The following is a 17,646-nucleotide window of genomic DNA, read 5'->3' on the forward strand; positions in this document are numbered from 1 at the left end:
CATTTTTAGATACATTGGTGTAACTATTTGGTGGGCTATCGTTTAAGGTAGGTTTTGATGAACACAAAATAAAAACCCCTACATGTCTTAGCCTTGCACAATACACAATGTGAACCCATAATCAAACAAACTCCTAAACATAACAGTTTCAGGCTTAATAATAAGCAAGTAATTGCATTCAAATTATAATTAACAAAACGGTAAAACAACGAAAGGATATTAATGGATAGCTCTGAACAATTACGAGACTTACCCTTACCCATGATTTATCCTTAAAAATAAAGGTGCTACGTCAATGGTCTCAGAGTAGGGGATCATTGCAGAACAGGGATTTTGAGATACGATCGAAACTTTTAAAATGTTAGACATAGGTTCATTTTACGGCATAGCCTAACTGCGAATGCACCTGCGACTCTTTTCATGCAACTTGAGTAAAATCCATCAGTAATAGTTTACCCTTTTATCACACCAGTACAAACGAATCAATTATTACAAATTAAAGCACACAGGGAACTGTGACAGGGTATTGCAGGATTTGTCCAAGAAGAGAATGAATGAACGTGAGTTCAGCCCTCTAATAGCAAGCATCTTCAAATCATGCCACAATACATTTATGCGCGGACGTGGTTGGGCAGGGGACAAAGAGGGATAGTCATTAAGAACGTGAATTTTCCAGTGTGCATCGGAATACACTTATGCGCAGATGTATCCTGTAGTTACCTTGTTAAATTCCCCGCTACATCAGATCCAATGAGCGACATTAGCCCCATCTGTGGCTGCGATAATAAAATTGTTAGAATGGTATGGAAGTATGTTGTGTAATATGTAGTTATGTGCCATGTCTGCGGAGAGCAGCAAATGTTTACTTCTTGATGCCAGGTAATATATTTGCTTATGTTAGTTTGAATTCAATGATCTTCATTATCGCACACACAAATGCGAGACCGTGAACTCAATAAATACCCTGAAACATTTAACAACAGAATGCGCTTGATGTCATCATTCATACTTTTCTGAATGGAAATCAATCGAAAATATGGATGATAATCTATGGCATATTTCAACTTCAATTCTCCGAAAAAGGCCTTGCGAATTATTTATTATTAAAATTATAAACGACATGCGCGTCGAATATTTAGGGTGTCGTTTGTTTTCACCGGTTTTGGCGGGATGGCTGAAAGTACCGCCAGAATTGGGTAGAGGTAGTGTTAGTGGTGTGGGTATTTTGATCTCGGGACCTAGAGCAATTGAAAATAAGACAAAATATTCCTAGTGCTTGTTGTTGAATTAAAGTGACATGTCCGCACAGAAGGATATATTATCATTTTTCAAACCCTCCAGTGAGAAAAGACCGTTTAGTGCTATCACAGATAATGTGAAAGACAATCCTACAAAAAAATGTAAAGAGGAAAAGCTGTCGGAAAAGGATCTCGTCTCGAAAGTGACATCTGAGCAAATAGATAGAATGGCAGCCAATCAAATGCAGGCCAAAATGAAACTGTTATGTAAAAAACTTCCAGCTCTTCATCCTTCTATTGGAGAGTCTTGGTTCAGAGCACTTGAACCTGAATTCAGCAAACCTTACTTTAAAAAGGTAATTGGTTAGGCTCTTGATTTTCTTTGCTTCCTTTTAATTTCATGACTTTTGCATTATATGTAGGCTTAATATACAATATAAATATTGCGCCCAGGTGATAGGATGTTTTAAGTCATGTGCACGAATATGCGTATACATGCACGTGACTTAAAACATTCGCGATGTCGTTAATGGGTCGAATCTGTAAGCCTATTTTGTTTAATTTTCTCCAGCTAAGTGAGTTTGTAGCTAAGGAGAGGAGTCACCACACAGTTTATCCTCCCGAGGACAAAGTATGGACATGGTCTAACGCATGTGACTTTAATAAAGTGAAAGTGGTGATTTTGGGCCAAGATCCATATCACGGTCCAAAACAAGCTCACGGTAAGTCGGAGAACATAAATTCTCTTGTGTTAAGTCAGCAATAGTATTCTAATGATTTCTACAAGATTTGTATTGTGCACGAAACTCATTGAAAACTGTCATATGGATTGATATTTTAATATTGTTGTAGGACTATGCTTCAGTGTTCAGCCAGGAGTTAATCCTCCCCCAAGGTAAGAATTGCTTTGGCTCTCTAAAAATACATTAATGGTTTAAACTGTCGGAGCTTTGTTCTGTCGCCGAGTTTCAGGGTCGGAAAAAAATCGAGTGATAGTTGGATAAAGATCACTTCATATTTTTCGTGACAGAGCTTCGTGCTATGTGCAATTCTTTTTACGATTTAGTAACCCATTACCAATGAAACCGGGATTCTACAATAATGACAGATTAATCAGCTAAGCTACGTTTTTGATAATGAATTTAATGTTAGTTGCTATGAAATTGGTGGTTCAAGAATTTTCCTATACTTTCGTGAATAATGGAACAAGTGTTTTTAAGATAATGAGTAATTGTTTATCTTATGGTATTTATTTGAATTGTATGGAAACTTAAAGACTGAAAAGGGTACTTAGGGCTGGAGATGCTAGTGGTCTGGATGAACTTCTTTAAGTTTTTCAATTTGACTGTCGCAAATAGTAATTGGTGAACTGTTATTCTACTCAATATTATTTTTTTAATTTGTATCAATTCCTAGTTTCCTTCAGGGAACGCCACCAGCTGTAGCTATTTAAAAGCCATTTCATTTTCTGATGAATTCTGTTGTCGACTATGACTTGTTGGGTATCATGCTCATGTCAACTGAAAGTTGTAATTTAAATTCTACCTTGAGACTGGATGTTATTCCATAATTGTTCTAAAATTTACCCAGTACTATGACCCACATCCATATAAGTTACCTCCTAAATGAATATTCTGTGACATTGTCGTACTCCTCAATTACAAATACATATTTATATTTTGTTCTGCTTATTTTACTTGCCAGCCTGCTGAACATATTTAAAGAGTTGAAGAATGACATTCCTGGATTTGAAATGCCTTCACATGGATTTCTCATTGGATGGGCTCGTCAGGGTAAGTTGGTACAGGTTCTCAGGAAGGATTTTATTAACCTGGTGCAAACTTCCATTGGTAAAGATTTGATGTTGGTGGCTCCCCTTAGCTGTCTATGCCAGTCATAGTTTTGGTGATCTATCAATTAACTGAGTTGCGTAATAGGTGTATTAATGGCATACTTTTGGGAGGTTAGGGAATATGATGCATTGCTCGCCAATGCTTCTGATAATTGGCGTTTGATCTATGTAGACACGTTTTGCATAACTTTGACCATGTTAACTTGAGAATAGGCACCCTGGGAACTTCCTATTGTGATACAGCTATTTCATAAACTGCCTTCAGTCTTAATGCCTTTCATTATATCTATGAACGTAGCGAGGGCATTTATTGAAATTAATTGCTATTTATAAGCTTAATTTGAATTTCTAAAAATGTCAACTTTGGAAGAAAAAACAACTTAAAAGTAGAACTGAAGGAATCATAATTTGCATCTTATTATAGTCTGAAATTAATTATTTTAACTTCTTATTTACATATATGTACTCAGGTGTCCTGCTTCTCAATGCCTGCCTTACTGTGCGCGCAAACTCAGCTAATTCTCACAAAGATCAAGGCTGGGAAAACCTGACCGACTCTGTTATAAAAGCCTTGAACGAGAAGCGTTCTGGACTTGTTTTTCTTCTATGGGGAGCATATGCTGAAAAGAAAAGCGTGTTAGTGGACAAGGTGAATATATAACTTCATTATTTTCTTCCCCAAGCACCAGAAAAAATCATTTTGCTAATAAATTCTCCAAGACAAAATGATTCTTAGATAAGTCAACTGCTCAAGAATTCTTTTGTCCCCATTATCTTATCATAGATAGATATAAAACAAACATAACAAACAAACATCATATAAAACAAACAGCTCTTAATGTGCTTGAATTAATATTTATATAACTATATAATAGTATTGACTTTGTTAAATGGTCTCTGATATTGGTTTGTATAATTTCCCTTACGCTGGGTGTCTCATTTAATCCAAGCTCATGTTACCCTTCATGCTGATTTCCAAGGCCAGTGTAAGTAATGCTTACGTGCCTGAGGCAGTCTTAGAATGAGTGGAATTTGTACGTAGTGTTTATATGCTATTAGAGCATATTATATATATGAATTTTGTTTCTTAAACTTGGTTTTACACTGGTCAAATTAGGTAAGAAATGTATTTAATATTTGAGATATGCTGAACCTGGTAGGTGATTGTCCATGTATTTGTTTGCACATTTCTTGTCTCTATATATACTATTTGCACTAATTAACAATGATCTCCTCTCCATTTCCTATGTCGACACAACCCACCTAACCTCCTATATGAGTTTTATAACAATCAGGTATGCAATTATTGTCCTTTATATTATTTTTGCATCAGGTAATTTAGTGGCATAATATCTGGCACATCATTCAGATGCTTGTGAGATCAAATTCATGTGATTTACATTAACATTTAATAACTTAACTTGACTCTCCCCTCTCTCCATTTGGAAATAGCAATATATGTGGCACATTTTAAAATTGCCCCAAATAATTTCCATTTTGTAGGGTGTGCACTTGGGGTGCATGTGGTTTGGAAAATATGCTAAAAGTGACATTAGATTAGTACTGAAGCCATAGACTTGACAATATTATCTTGGTGAATGTGTTATTTTTTTAGGTATGCATTTATTCCCTTTTGCTTTAACTGGTGGCATCCTTAACTACAGAACTAAGAAAAAATTTTATTGGGCATAAAGTTTTTATAGTGCATCTGGAGAATACCAAATTTCATTACGAAAATGGGGATGTAACTTGTGGGAACTTTTAAGTAGTATTTAATAATAGTCATACATCTAGGTATATCATAGAATAATGGCAACAGAGAAACCTTTTCAATTAAAATTCTATGTTTAACATTATCTCTAATACCAGAGGTTCATTATAAAGTGAAAAAATGCATTTATCTGTGATAGTGGCAGTGCTTGATTACAAAGTAAATTGCCAATTCCAACTTTTCTAAAATTTGATATGTGCAGGTAGGAAAATCTTTTGTGTACTATTTTTATTGCTGCCCATTTAAAGGTTGCCGAGTTTTTTTATATCTTGAAGCATTATAATAGGGGAAAGTTTTATCCATTATACACAGATTGAAAATAATGTCAGTTGGTACCCTATCATAAACTTTTTTTGCCATGCATTTTTTCTTGGATTTAATAAGTTCATACATACCTTTGAGGTGATCTGAAACAAGGGAAGACAAGTTGCTGATTTCTAGATTGTATCTTTTCTGAACCAAAGAAAACCATTAAAGCAAGTTCACTTGAAAATGCATGATCATTGTTCATCCATTCATCATTTACCCTATGGGATATATTTGTGTTGGATATAAGTCATTTGAATTATAGACAATATGTATTTGCCTTTACATACATGTAAATTTCAAAATGAGAAACTTGCCTTGTAACTTAACTTGCCAAAGGAATTAACATTGTCACATTTAAGTATTGTTTGCGCAAAATTTTGTCTTCCAGGCAAGTGCCATGAAACAAAAATGTTCCCAATATTCATTTTGGCCTGAAATCATAAAAAGGAAGAAGTAATTTAGTATATTCCTGAGCTTATTGATATTTAATGGTAATTACATGGTAGTTTTTGTTGCCAGCCCATCAAAACCGTGGTGACATACCTGGGTAATAAAGATTTATTTTTACTATTTTAGTATACATTTGAACTGTGCATCAGATTTATCCAGTAAGCCTTGGGATTAAATTAAACAGGATTTAACTTGATGCGTGATAAATAAACGGTCTCTAAGAAGGTAGAGTTCGTTTCAGTAGCAGTAAGGGAGCAAGGATGCATGAACAAAATAAAACCCTAATTTATCATTACCGTTCAATAATTTTTAACTTCTCTCATTTCAGAAAAAACATCACATTCTCAAGACTGTGCACCCTTCACCACTGTCAGCTAGTCGAGGTTTTTTTGGCTGCAAACATTTTTCACGTGCCAATGAGCTGTTAAAAGGACAAGGGAAAACACCAATTATTTGGAATGACCTACCAATAGAATGATCGTTGTAAATAGTTAACTATTTTCTTCCTACTGTTGTAGAACTGATTATAATTTTATTAAACATGAGCAAATTTTATTGCTTGATCTTTTGTATGTCATTTGTTGTCGGTGAATTTTATACCATATAGCATTTTAATTTTTTTATGTGAAAGATAATTTGTCTAGTGTTATAAATTTTCATGGATGGAGATTAGCCTCTGATGCTGGAGTGGAGTGCCACAACCCTGCACCACCAAGGTAATGAGGCTGTATGCATTTTTTTTTGAGAGTTGAACATTCCTTTATTCTAAAATTTAAGAGCCATGTTATATGTATAGGTTTAATTTTGTAAGGAAGCCCCTTAAGAAGTATATACCTGTAATTTGTAGTACAGCTTTAGAAAAGTACAAGGTAATGTTCCTAAGCATATTAATAGGGAAGTCTATAATTATATATTTGCAGATAGGATTGATTTCTGTGTTCTAACCTGGTAACTACTGTATTCTTACTATGCTCCTTTATGACCAAGTGGGAATAAAATATTTTGTGACAAATAAAAAGCATTTCAAATGCTTGTATCATACTATTTTTTAGAACCTAAACCACAAGAGAAGACAAGTTCCAGATTTCCAAATTTTATAAATTGTGCGTTTCTTTCCTGAAAAAAAAAGAAAGCTAAACAGGTTCACTTGAATCTATACCTTGCAGAGTCATGGGTACTTCCTGAATGCCAGCAATAATTCAGAAAGCTGTCACAGCATGACTGACAATCATCTAGATGCTGAAAATGCTAAAATCAACATCATAATAGTTTGATAATGAATTGTTTTATACTCGAAAACTTGGAATCAAAAATCACGTTAACTGCTGGTGGTCACCCTATACAACCAGTTTTGAAGGCATTGGTAGCACAACAGGGGGTATTGTTGAGCACCAATGTTTCAATCACTATATATAACTCACCCATTACCTTATTAGGAGGATAGTTAGCTGCATTTTACATAATACATTACTGGCCACTGTGGCGCTGCCTTTTGATGCTGCTAGGGGATGCATAGGGTGGTTTGATCATGATAATCAATAGGAGAAAAATAATTTCAACGACTTACGCTTTATACCAGTGACTCTGATGAATTTTATGAACTGTTGAGATAGACACGTAATTACTATACTTCAACATATACAGCTGCCTTTATTAACATTTTACAAGTGGGTGACATTGTAAAGGTTCTTGAATTTTTATCAATAAAAGGGAGCTGATAATATAAACAATTATATAGATGAACAGATCCATTTATTAAAATTGGACAGTAAGCTAGAGCAACAAATTGTGAATTCTTGAATAGAATCCTTATTCTACACTTAATTCATATGATGTAAAAGCACTACTTTCCATCAATTTAATATCACTGAACTGCAGTTATCCCAGATCTCAACTTATGAGTCCCTCTCTACGAATAAAAGCTTACATTAGCCCTGTTAGCTCTTTTGAAGGCATTCAAAATCTTATTTTGATGCTAATGGTTCCTTGGGCACAAAATTACACAGCAAAAAATAGCTTGAGAATAAAATGCATTTTTTAGCCTGAGAATGACTAATTCCAGCCAATTTTTCAAGAGATGACATCATTTTTCTGGCAGTAATTATCTTGTGAAAAAAATATATACAACAATTCATGCAACCATTACAGGAACATCAAATATATTGTTAAAAACTGTATAAATATAAAAGAAGCACATTTCAAAAGTTCATACCAACTCTCATTACCATTTTCTTCCTTATCTCTTAGTAAATTTTCTTTTTCTGGAGACCGCTGGAGTGGCTACATCAAAGTCTTCAAGACTTTTTGAAGAGCTGCAAGAGGAAAAATAATTCCAATGAAAAGTTGGAAATACACTGCTTAATTTAATTCAATTAAATGTTTCAAAATAAGATGGGGAGATTGCAATAATTTCTGAGATGATGGGTGGGCAGATGTGCATAAAATGGTCATGGAGGATCACCAACTGAAAATGTGAGATATTGCCGAAGCTTTGGGATGTCATCGAAATGGGCATACCACATTTTAACACTTTGGAAATGAGAAAATTATCTGCTACATGGCTGCCACGACTATTGATACAGGATCACAAATTTATCAGAATGGAAATTTTTGAACAATATTTGACCTGTTGTAAGAGCAATTAACAAGATTTTCTGGGCCGATTGGCGACCTTAGATGAAACTTGGGTCCACTACTATACCCTAGAGAAAAAACAGCAGTCAAAGCAAAGGAAACATGTTGATTCAACACCATCAAAGAAAGCAAAGGCAATACAGACAGCAGTGGAGATGGCTTCAGTTTTCTGGGATGCGAAAGGAATTCTGCTGATAGATTATCTTCCTATCAGTCAAACAATTACTCGACAAAGCTATGCTAACCTCCTAGACCAACTACAGCAAAATATACACAAAAAAAAAGAGGCAAGAACGAAAGTCATCATTCATCAAGACAATGCACGGCCACTCATTCGCCATGGCAAAAAAACATGAACTAAGCCAATGATTGTTGCCACGCCCACTTTATTTGGCTCCATCAGATTTCCATTTCTGACTTCTGAAATCAAAACCTTCTTAACTGCCTAAATTCAAGATTTTTATCTTCTGAGTATTTAGAAAAGACAGGGATAATAGGTTTTCAATAAAGGTGAATCTTTCAACTCATAAATAGTGAAAATAGGATATTTTTAATCGTCAGCAAATAGAGAGTGAAGCAAAGCGAAAGGCCTGAATTGGTGATTTTATTGGCATATCCAACCCTCTTAAGGGACAATTGCTCGTATAACATTTAATATTATCAGAAAGAAGAAAAAGCTGTAGATTTTAAAAATATTTCATATATGATACACCTGGTTCTGTCCCAAATGTGACACTATTCCAAATGAAAATATATGCAAATTAAAATACGAGGGTCATCCGGAAAGTAGTACCCGTTCGTGAAATAAAAAGACAAAAGTAAATATTAACAAACATAAAAAATTTTATTTGAAAGAGGATACTTTAAACTACTTCTCAACATAATCTCCAAGCAAATTAAGGCATTTGTCATAACGTGTGACAAGTTTCTGTATTCCTGCTGCATAGTCCTTCGCCGCCAGCTCATTGAGATACAGGGTCACTCCTTTAAGTTCTTCATCGCTGTCAAATCTTTTTCCTGCCAAAAAGTCTTTAAGCTTTGTAAAGAGATGAAAATCTGAAGGGGCCAAGTCCGGGCTATACGGTGGATGGCCGATCGTTCCTCACGAATTCGTCAACTGAGCTCACCAGTTGGTCTGTAATGACAGACGGTCTCCCCGAACGCTCATCGTCGTGTGTGTTCCCCCTCCCCATGTTAAGTTGCGACACCACCGCCGAACAGACGACTCGTCCATTACATTGTCTCCATACACCTCCTTTAATTGGCGATGAATATCACATGGGCGAACGTTTCTTGCATTGAGGAATTTAATCACTGCCCTCACTTCACAACTGGCGGCGTTCTCAATTTTTTTAAACATTGTAAACAATCACAGAAACAACACAGGCAATGCTAGCGTCACGCAACTTGGCTCAGAGAAGGCAGACAAGCCACTGAAGCTATCTGACCTCGTCCAGCGGCTACTCGCGTCGTCAGCACTTCATGCGGCACGAACGGGTACTACTTTCCGGATGACCCTCGTATATACAAATGAAAATATTCCATATAATCTATGGAATGACATATCATACTTTTGGACTATCTACTACCTAATGCTTGACAAGATGGAATTTCATAAAATTGATCCTAAAAGCAGCAATATCAAATTCAACTTCTGAACATGAAAGAAAAATAGAAAAAATTCTGAGTTAGTATCATTAGCAGATATGCATTTCAAATGTACATACCAGTCGAAGGAATATCTTGTCTTTTCATTTATGTCAGCCTTGGCAGTTTCCAGAAAATCATCATCTGACTCATCAGAAGGGCCAATAACAGTTACGTCAGCCGCAGCCTGGAGATTAATCATTAATGGTGATCAATTTATCAACATAAGTACTGGAAATATGCATATATTGATAAAAAAATTTGATAATTCATAACTTTCCCTCTAAGCATCAGAGGATTCTTTGAAATATGCTCATATTCCACACATATCTCCTTTTATTACTTCAACTAGCATAAGAAACAACAACATTCATGAAAATTCTAGATTTAATCCCAACACTTTTCAGCGTGATCAAGACTATGTTCAATAATGGTGAGAAAACAGTGAGCTTTTACCATCCCATTAGGCCAATTTACCCTGGTGTTATTCCCAGCTAAATCCAATCCATTTGGTTTCCTGGTTGCCAGTACTTCATGAGATCCAGCAGGTGGCAAAGTGAAGAAGACTATCCCCCTATACCAATGTGTAAATTTGACACTCCTAGGGCTTAACATAATGAAAGGAGAAACTTTGTAATTCCACATAGATTTATTCGACGGACGACCTAGGTTTCGACGTGGCACGTCATCATCAGGTACATTTTGTAAAGAAGACAGAGATGACAAAATGTATCTGATGATGACGTGCCACGTCGAAACCTAGGTCGTCCGTCGAATAAATCTATGTGGAATTACAAAGTTTCTCCTTTCATTATGTTAAGTCGATTCCATGAAGTCACGCCTGAGACAACGAATTATATCCTAGGGCTTAGTTTAGGATGAGCACCACCATCACTAATTTAACCAACCTTCAGGTTGATTACTGTGGTTATGATAGCTTGTTAGTTTCCTGGACAATAAACTAGCCTAAAAGTTACATGAATGGGTCAATCAACCCATAATGTCCCAATAACCTTCATTGTAATCAGGTTTAGCAGTGATAAAAACCAAAGCAGAATGATAATAAAAATATATGAAAATTACTTACATCCAGAGGTTTCTGCATGCGCAGAAGCATACTGACTCTTTGTGGTCCTATTGTGAGGACATTCTGCTCATCTCTTTCAGTAACAATGCCCTCTTCATACTGCTCCTTACTCCTTTCCAAGTCATCAGTCTCCTTACTCCTTTCCAAGTCATCAGTCTCCTTACTCCTTTCCAAATCATCTGTCTCCTTAGTCCTCTCACTTTCTTCACTCAGCCTCTCATTTTGTTGAAGTTTGAGGTAGAATTTTTTAAGGTACCTCAAGCATACCTTATCACTGAGAAACTAGAAAAAAAAATATTTATTAACATCTAAAAGAGAGTTGTCTTACTCAATAAAATTTATAACGAGCATATTTAAAAGGACATATACTAAGTGAAGTTAAAACGTGTTTAGCAGAGAGCTAACTTCTCAAGATGGGATTTTTCCAACTGATCAAATGTGATTTTAGACTGCCTGGTTTTCAGGGCGTGGTTGGTCGGTAGGACACATTGTGCAAGAACATGAGAAATTAAAAGAGTTTGAAAGATGCATGATCTTGTATTTTCAGTCACTACAGTCAAAAATTAGCTTCAGAATAGATGCATTGCAGAGTGACATGATGCCACCGAATTAATATGCTTTATTTTACATTTATCTTCCATGATATCATGTAATTAAGATTTGATACAGATGATATTGGATAACAACCTGGGCTTCTCCTATTTAGATGTTATTTTGCTTCAGTTATGGTCTTGATATGTATGAAATTCCCATTGATCAACTGCCTATGGCAATGATATCAATCAAATTTAATGTTTTTCAAATTAATACATATGTATATCTGAATAGGTCTAGGCCCTAAAGTTTGAAAATTTTGGAAATTTTATGCTCAACTTCAAATATATTGGGTAATATTTTAAGTTTCACAATAATACTATAAATGTGAAAAATTCACATTAATTTGCATTCCACAAAATTATTCATCTCTACAGTCATCATGCTTGTGTAAATGCCAAAGAAATGGAAATAAATCATTGTGTACAACAGAGGAAAAACTTAATAAGATGATAAATATGAATTTTCATCAGTAGTTAAAAAAAAATTCTCATCACACACTTTACCTTGGTAAGTTTATTATGCAAAACTGTATATTGTTGCTTTTGTAGAGGGTCTTCAAGAGCAATATCCATCATTGATAATGAACGAAGAAGTACAGTTTGAAGCGCTATTGCATCAGAACTTTCAAAAACTTCTTGACAAAATGCAATCCCCATGTGATTATGCATGTTGACTTCTGGCTGAAAAGAAAAATTTATATTAAAAAAGATAATGCTGTGATTACCGACAAGATCCTTGACTTTCTTGATAAATAAAATTCTTAGTCTTAAGAATTCCTAAATTATTTAAAGAGCCTTTAAAATTATTCAAACTACAATGTTTATAGTCTTTTGCATGATAACCACCTTCAATCAATTGATAGCTCCTTTGTAGCAAATTGCAAATAAACAACTTAACTATATGAGTTACTGAAATTATTATTACAGCTACATTATTAGGTAAAATTAAGATTCACCACAGCAGCAAAATCATTGACTTTAATAAGTAAAAATGATGCGACACAGATTGAAATTTTACATAGAAATACACCATATACGTGGTTACATTTTGTGTAACTGATAATGATAGACAAATAAGCCATGAAAATATAATGATAAGAACATACTAGATATGCAGGCAGAGTTTCAATTTAATTAGCTTCCTGACTTCTCTTAAGTCAAAACTTTCTGAATTGGCACTTCTGTGCTAACTTTCTTTCAGTGTTTAACCTGTTAGGCTGGTATGGCCCCAATTATGGCATTTTTCATGTAAAAACTGACAGAGGGATGCATCACTACTGTGAGGTATTGACTATCCTCATTTGGCAAAGTGAATATTTAAAATATTTTAATGAAACCATTTTTAGATTGATAAATAAGCTTGTTTACAAACTTGGCAGCAAACTGACTTGAAAATTAAAATAAAATGACTTCACAAGCATCTAACTTGGCCCAACAGTTTTGCATGACAACCAATAGCTCACACATCAATTTTTTATAAACATGGGATGAAACAGTATTACATATTATGCAGCTCTGAAAAACATGGTTGCACATGTGATTACTGAAATATAAGATAATAAAATAACATATTGTATTTTCCGTTGAATCAATTTTAGTATTTTTTCCCTAGACTCTCAAACTTAATTACACGGTGGAAATCCAAGGTACTGTGGGAAATTACTGCATTTTTTAAAAGTGACCCCAGTGCCAGAGTACATTAGAAAGATTCTTACTTGAGTGAGCATGTGAGAATGGCAGGCTGGTTAATTTGTTAAGTTATCATAAAAAATTCCATCATTACAGAAAATGAATATGTAATCCATTTATGATCACAATACTTTTCTACACAAGGTCATTTGATGAAAAACATCACTCAAGTGTTTTAGTTCACCTCAACACGTGACACGCCAGGACGTGTGAGGTCAAGGAAGAAAGATCCAACACTCAACAAATCCACTGTTGCAAGGGGTGAAGTGTCTGGTGCATCCATCAATGTCCGCAACGCTATGAGGGCAGCTGAAGCCAAGCTCTCTTGGGCTCCTACACAATGCATGGCATATGCTGGGAAAAATGTCCCCATCAACTGGTGAAAATAATTCTCATAGTCTGCACCTGCATAAAAATAAAAAGTTCAGCATTTGCAAACTTCTATTGAAATGTATACTACAAACTTCGTTAAAAAGCACATATATTAGAACCATCCAATGGAATAGGCACACTTCAAATTAATAACCTGAGTTGCCAAAAGGTTTAAAAAAAGGCCTTCATTAGTATTATCGGAAATTTTTATGTTGATTGTTATTACTACATTTTTAAGCATGCGGGCATATTTGACTATAATGCAATTTCACAAATGTAATTATAAATATTGCATGCAATATAATTTCACAGCTAGTAGAGAAATCATTAATTTAATGAAGCATACTGTCCATAATAATCAGTTATTAGTAGGAAGTTTTTTTTTTTTTAAGGTAATCTACCGGTTAAGGTAGGTTTTTGGATGGACACCACTACCAAACAAATATTTTATTACTCCTAACAAAACACAAAATCCATCATCCTACTCTATATCAGGTCCCTCTTCATCTCTGAGTACTTTCTTCCTCCCTTCATCCCGTCCAACATCCCTATCCTGTTCCTTCCCTTTCCTCTTTTGCCCAACATTCTACCCTCTATCACAGTCTTCAACATCCCACTCCCGGTCAACACCCCCTTCATCCACTTTTCATGCCTCCATAGGATTGCTCCCAACAAACCCCTCTATTCGCCCACCATACCAAGTACTTCCTCATTTGTTTTCTTCTCTGTCCATTTCACCTTCTCCATTCTTCTCCACACCCACATTTCAAAAGCCTCCAATCTACGTCTATCCTCCTGCTTTAATGACCTTGTTTCCGCACCGTACATAGTTACGCTCCATATCAAAGTTTTTACGAGTCTTTTCTTAACATCCTTACTCAAAGTCCCTGTCATCAACTCCCTCCTCCTTGTGAAAGCCTCTTTGCCTAGCGCAATTCTTCTCCTTATGTCCCTACTACTTTGACCATGTTGGTCCAGAACACTACCGAGATACGTAAACTGTTCTACCTGCTCTAGTTTTTGCCCTCCTATTTTAATGTTAAGCTTGGCCTTTTTCTTTCTAGAAAATCGCATAACCTTTGTTTTATTAATATTGATTCTTATCCCATACCTGTCGCACTGAATTTCCAATTCACTCAGCAATACTTGCAGCCCCTTGGCTGACTGACAAACTAAAGCTTGGTCATCAGCAAACCTAACTGATTTTACGAATTCCCCGCCCACTTTCATTCCTACCTCCAGTTCTTCCCATGCCTCTTTGATCATTTCCTCTGCATACAGGTTGAACAGCAACGGTGATAATGGGCAACCCTGCCTTACACTCCTTCCTAACACTGCCCATCCTGACTCCCCGTTTCCCACTCGTACCTGAGCAGTCTGAGACATGTACAGGTTGCGGATTAGCCTCCTTTCCCTCCAATCTATTCCTATTTTCTGCAGAATACTCATTAGTTTTTCCCAATTCACTCTATCAAACGCTTTTTCGAAATCTACGAAACAGGCAAATACCTCCTGGTTGTGTTCTATATTCCTCTCGATTAATAATCTCATTACTGCAATGGCATCACACGTACCTCTCCCCTTCCTAAACCCAAACTGATCATCCCCTAAGTAATCATTTGCCCTACTCTCTATCCTTTTCTTTATGATCCTGAGAACAACTTTAGTTGCGTGGGATATCAAACTAATTGTCCTATAGTCCTCACATGACGTGGCCTTTACCTTTTTCGGAATAGGAACTAAAACTGATCTCACAAAGTCTTCCGGCCAGATTCCCTCCTCATAAATACTATGGATCAGCCCATATAGCCTCTTCCTCCCACATTTTCCTATGCATTTTAAAAGTTCCGCGGGAATGTTATCCACCCCCACGGCCTTATTTAGTTTCATCTCCCTTAAAGCCCTTTCTATCTCATTGTCTAGTATGCCTGGACCTAAGCTCTCTTCCTCTACGTCATTTTCTTTTTCAATGTCTAACTTTGTTAGTCTGAGTTCTTTACTACACAGTTCTTCTATATACTCCTTCCATCTCTCTTGGATCTTTCCTGCGTCAACTATTACCTTACCTGCCTTATCTCTAACTGTTAGCATAGCTCTTCCTTTCTTACTTCCCGATAACGATTTAACTTTGCTGTACAGCGCACCGATTTCACCCTTCCTCTGCAGATTTTCCATATCCTCGCACTGCGTCTTCCACCATGCTTCCTTTGCTTTATTTGTTGCCCGCCTCAATTTATTGTTCAATTCTTTGTACTTCATTGTGCCTAATTCTGTATTTATATTCTTCCATTTTCGCCGCTCATCCATCTTTGCAATCATCTCATTCGTGATCCATGGTTTCCTAGTCCTTTTAGTGTTAACGGTTCCAATAGTGTCTTTTGCGGCTTTAGACAACCCTTTCTTGATCAAGTAGGAAGTTATAGGGAGGAAAATCCTCAATTTTCATTTTGAAAATACAATCCTATTTAATTAATTTGCAACAGTAACTTTACTCTGCACTTTCATTACTGGGAATTAAATATATGAGTAAAACTTTGAATCAGCTGGGACAACTCGGCTAAAAAAGTGAAAATATTGTGCACAATATTCAAAGGGAAGTTTAAATAAACATAATTCTTTCAGTATCCCTTGGATACAAAAGTTTTTGCAACTTATCTTTAATTATTCACGGAAGTGAACACCAAAACTTAAACAAGTACAGTGAAAGTCTAAATCCAGAAATAGCACTGAACAATATTTTTCTACCATTTATAATTAAGTACCTCCTTTTGAAAACAAGAATTCTCATACACATCATATACATGGCATAGTTTATCTAAACCCGACACTGCTGGAATATGAAGCAATTTCCAAAACACTATCCTTAATTATAAGCTTATGGAGATTTTGCCAGAGATGTTATCCCGAGAATTTTCTTTTCAAATGAAAGAAAAATTCAATGATGAAATGGCTTATTTGATATTAACTTATATTTTATGCTAATTACTAAGTTTTTATAAATATAACTAAATGCCTATATTATAATAGGTGTAGTATACATTTTAAAAACTGTCAAAACCCACCATGTAATTTTAATGCTCTTCCAATGGTCATTTACAATAAAATTGAAGTAAGTCAGACTTATCCATATTTTTTTAATGACAAATTAGTTCCTCTAATATGTTAATAACAAACAATATTACAGCAAAAAATAATGTACGAAGAGATAAAAGTCAATTCATATGAAACCATCAATTTTTATGAAATTTTTGGCACGTAATTTTTCATTTTCCTGAACTTTCTTCTAGAATCAGTAGCATACATATTTACTTATAACAAATTAATATTTTTATTTTTTCCTTTAGCATCCTGACCAAAGTGGTGGAAATAAATCTAAATGGGATGGGGATTCACTTGTTTTGTTAAAGAGATGTGTTTTGAAGTCTAGTTTTATGTATTATCTTTTGCAATTATTTGGGACTTGTGTGCCACCTGACAATGTCTATCAGCACATGTGTATTTTTAATAATAATAATAATAATAATAATGCACTGCTGCTGAGTTTGACAACTGCAGAGGCCCTCCAAATTTACAACACCAAAAACTCCACTAAGAAAGTAAATGTAAATTCGGTTTCTTTTAAACATCACATGAATGTACCCAATGACTCTGAAAGCTAAAATCTTCCTGGAAACAATTCAAAAATGTTCACCACCCGAACATGGCAACAGAATTTTTTTATTAGGTATATTTTAAAAAGGTATGTCCTTCGTTATATTGCAAAGACATTTGCAACACTTTAGAACTTCATGCCACAACTTTTCCTGAGAGAAATCTGAGTCAAAAGGGCAAAAACAGAAAATAGTCAATTTCAAATCCAAATGGGTTATTTCAGCTAAAAATTTGAAACTTTTAATGGTAATACAATAAAGCCTAACAATGGTATAATTGCAGGAGATGAAGTGATTTTTATGCAGGAGGCTACGCGATGAGAAGGTTTTATAAGGCAGCTTGATGCAATG

At 35.3% G+C, this 17,646-nt stretch overlaps 2 protein-coding genes across 3 annotated transcripts in view; one reads left to right on the plus strand and one right to left on the minus strand.

The window, feature by feature from the left end:
• The first annotated feature begins 818 nt into the window (after nt 1-818).
• Nucleotides 819-6,632, plus strand: LOC139687485 (uracil-DNA glycosylase-like). Of its 2 annotated transcripts, XM_071584668.1 has the most exons (7): nt 819-879; nt 1,342-1,594; nt 1,810-1,960; nt 2,091-2,133; nt 2,943-3,031; nt 3,561-3,739; nt 5,949-6,632. In XM_071584668.1, exons 1-7 carry the CDS (start codon nt 839-841, stop codon nt 6,096-6,098), a joined length of 906 nt encoding a protein of 301 aa, XP_071440769.1. In that variant the 5' UTR covers nt 819-838; the 3' UTR covers nt 6,099-6,632. The 2 variants fall into 2 exon arrangements, with proteins under 2 accessions (XP_071440769.1, XP_071440768.1); XM_071584667.1 differs by lacking the exon at nt 819-879 and having other exon boundaries at nt 1,288-1,594.
• Nucleotides 6,031-17,646, minus strand: part of Cap-G (Chromosome associated protein G) — a 41,555-nt gene continuing 29,939 nt past the window's right edge. The window contains exons 16-21 of the mRNA XM_071584666.1: nt 13,458-13,678; nt 12,089-12,265; nt 10,989-11,270; nt 9,982-10,088; nt 7,846-7,932; nt 6,031-6,041 (exon numbers count right to left, since the gene is read on the minus strand). Of these exons, the coding sequence (XP_071440767.1) occupies nt 7,857-7,932; nt 9,982-10,088; nt 10,989-11,270; nt 12,089-12,265; nt 13,458-13,678 (863 nt within the window). The 3' untranslated portion in view covers nt 6,031-6,041; nt 7,846-7,856. The remainder of the gene's footprint in view (nt 6,042-7,845; nt 7,933-9,981; nt 10,089-10,988; nt 11,271-12,088; nt 12,266-13,457; nt 13,679-17,646) is intronic.

Source organism: Hetaerina americana, unplaced genomic scaffold (genome assembly GCF_022747635.1).
Source record: "Hetaerina americana unplaced genomic scaffold, ioHetAmer1.1.p SCAF_2, whole genome shotgun sequence".
NCBI lineage: Eukaryota > Metazoa > Arthropoda > Insecta > Odonata > Calopterygidae > Hetaerina > Hetaerina americana.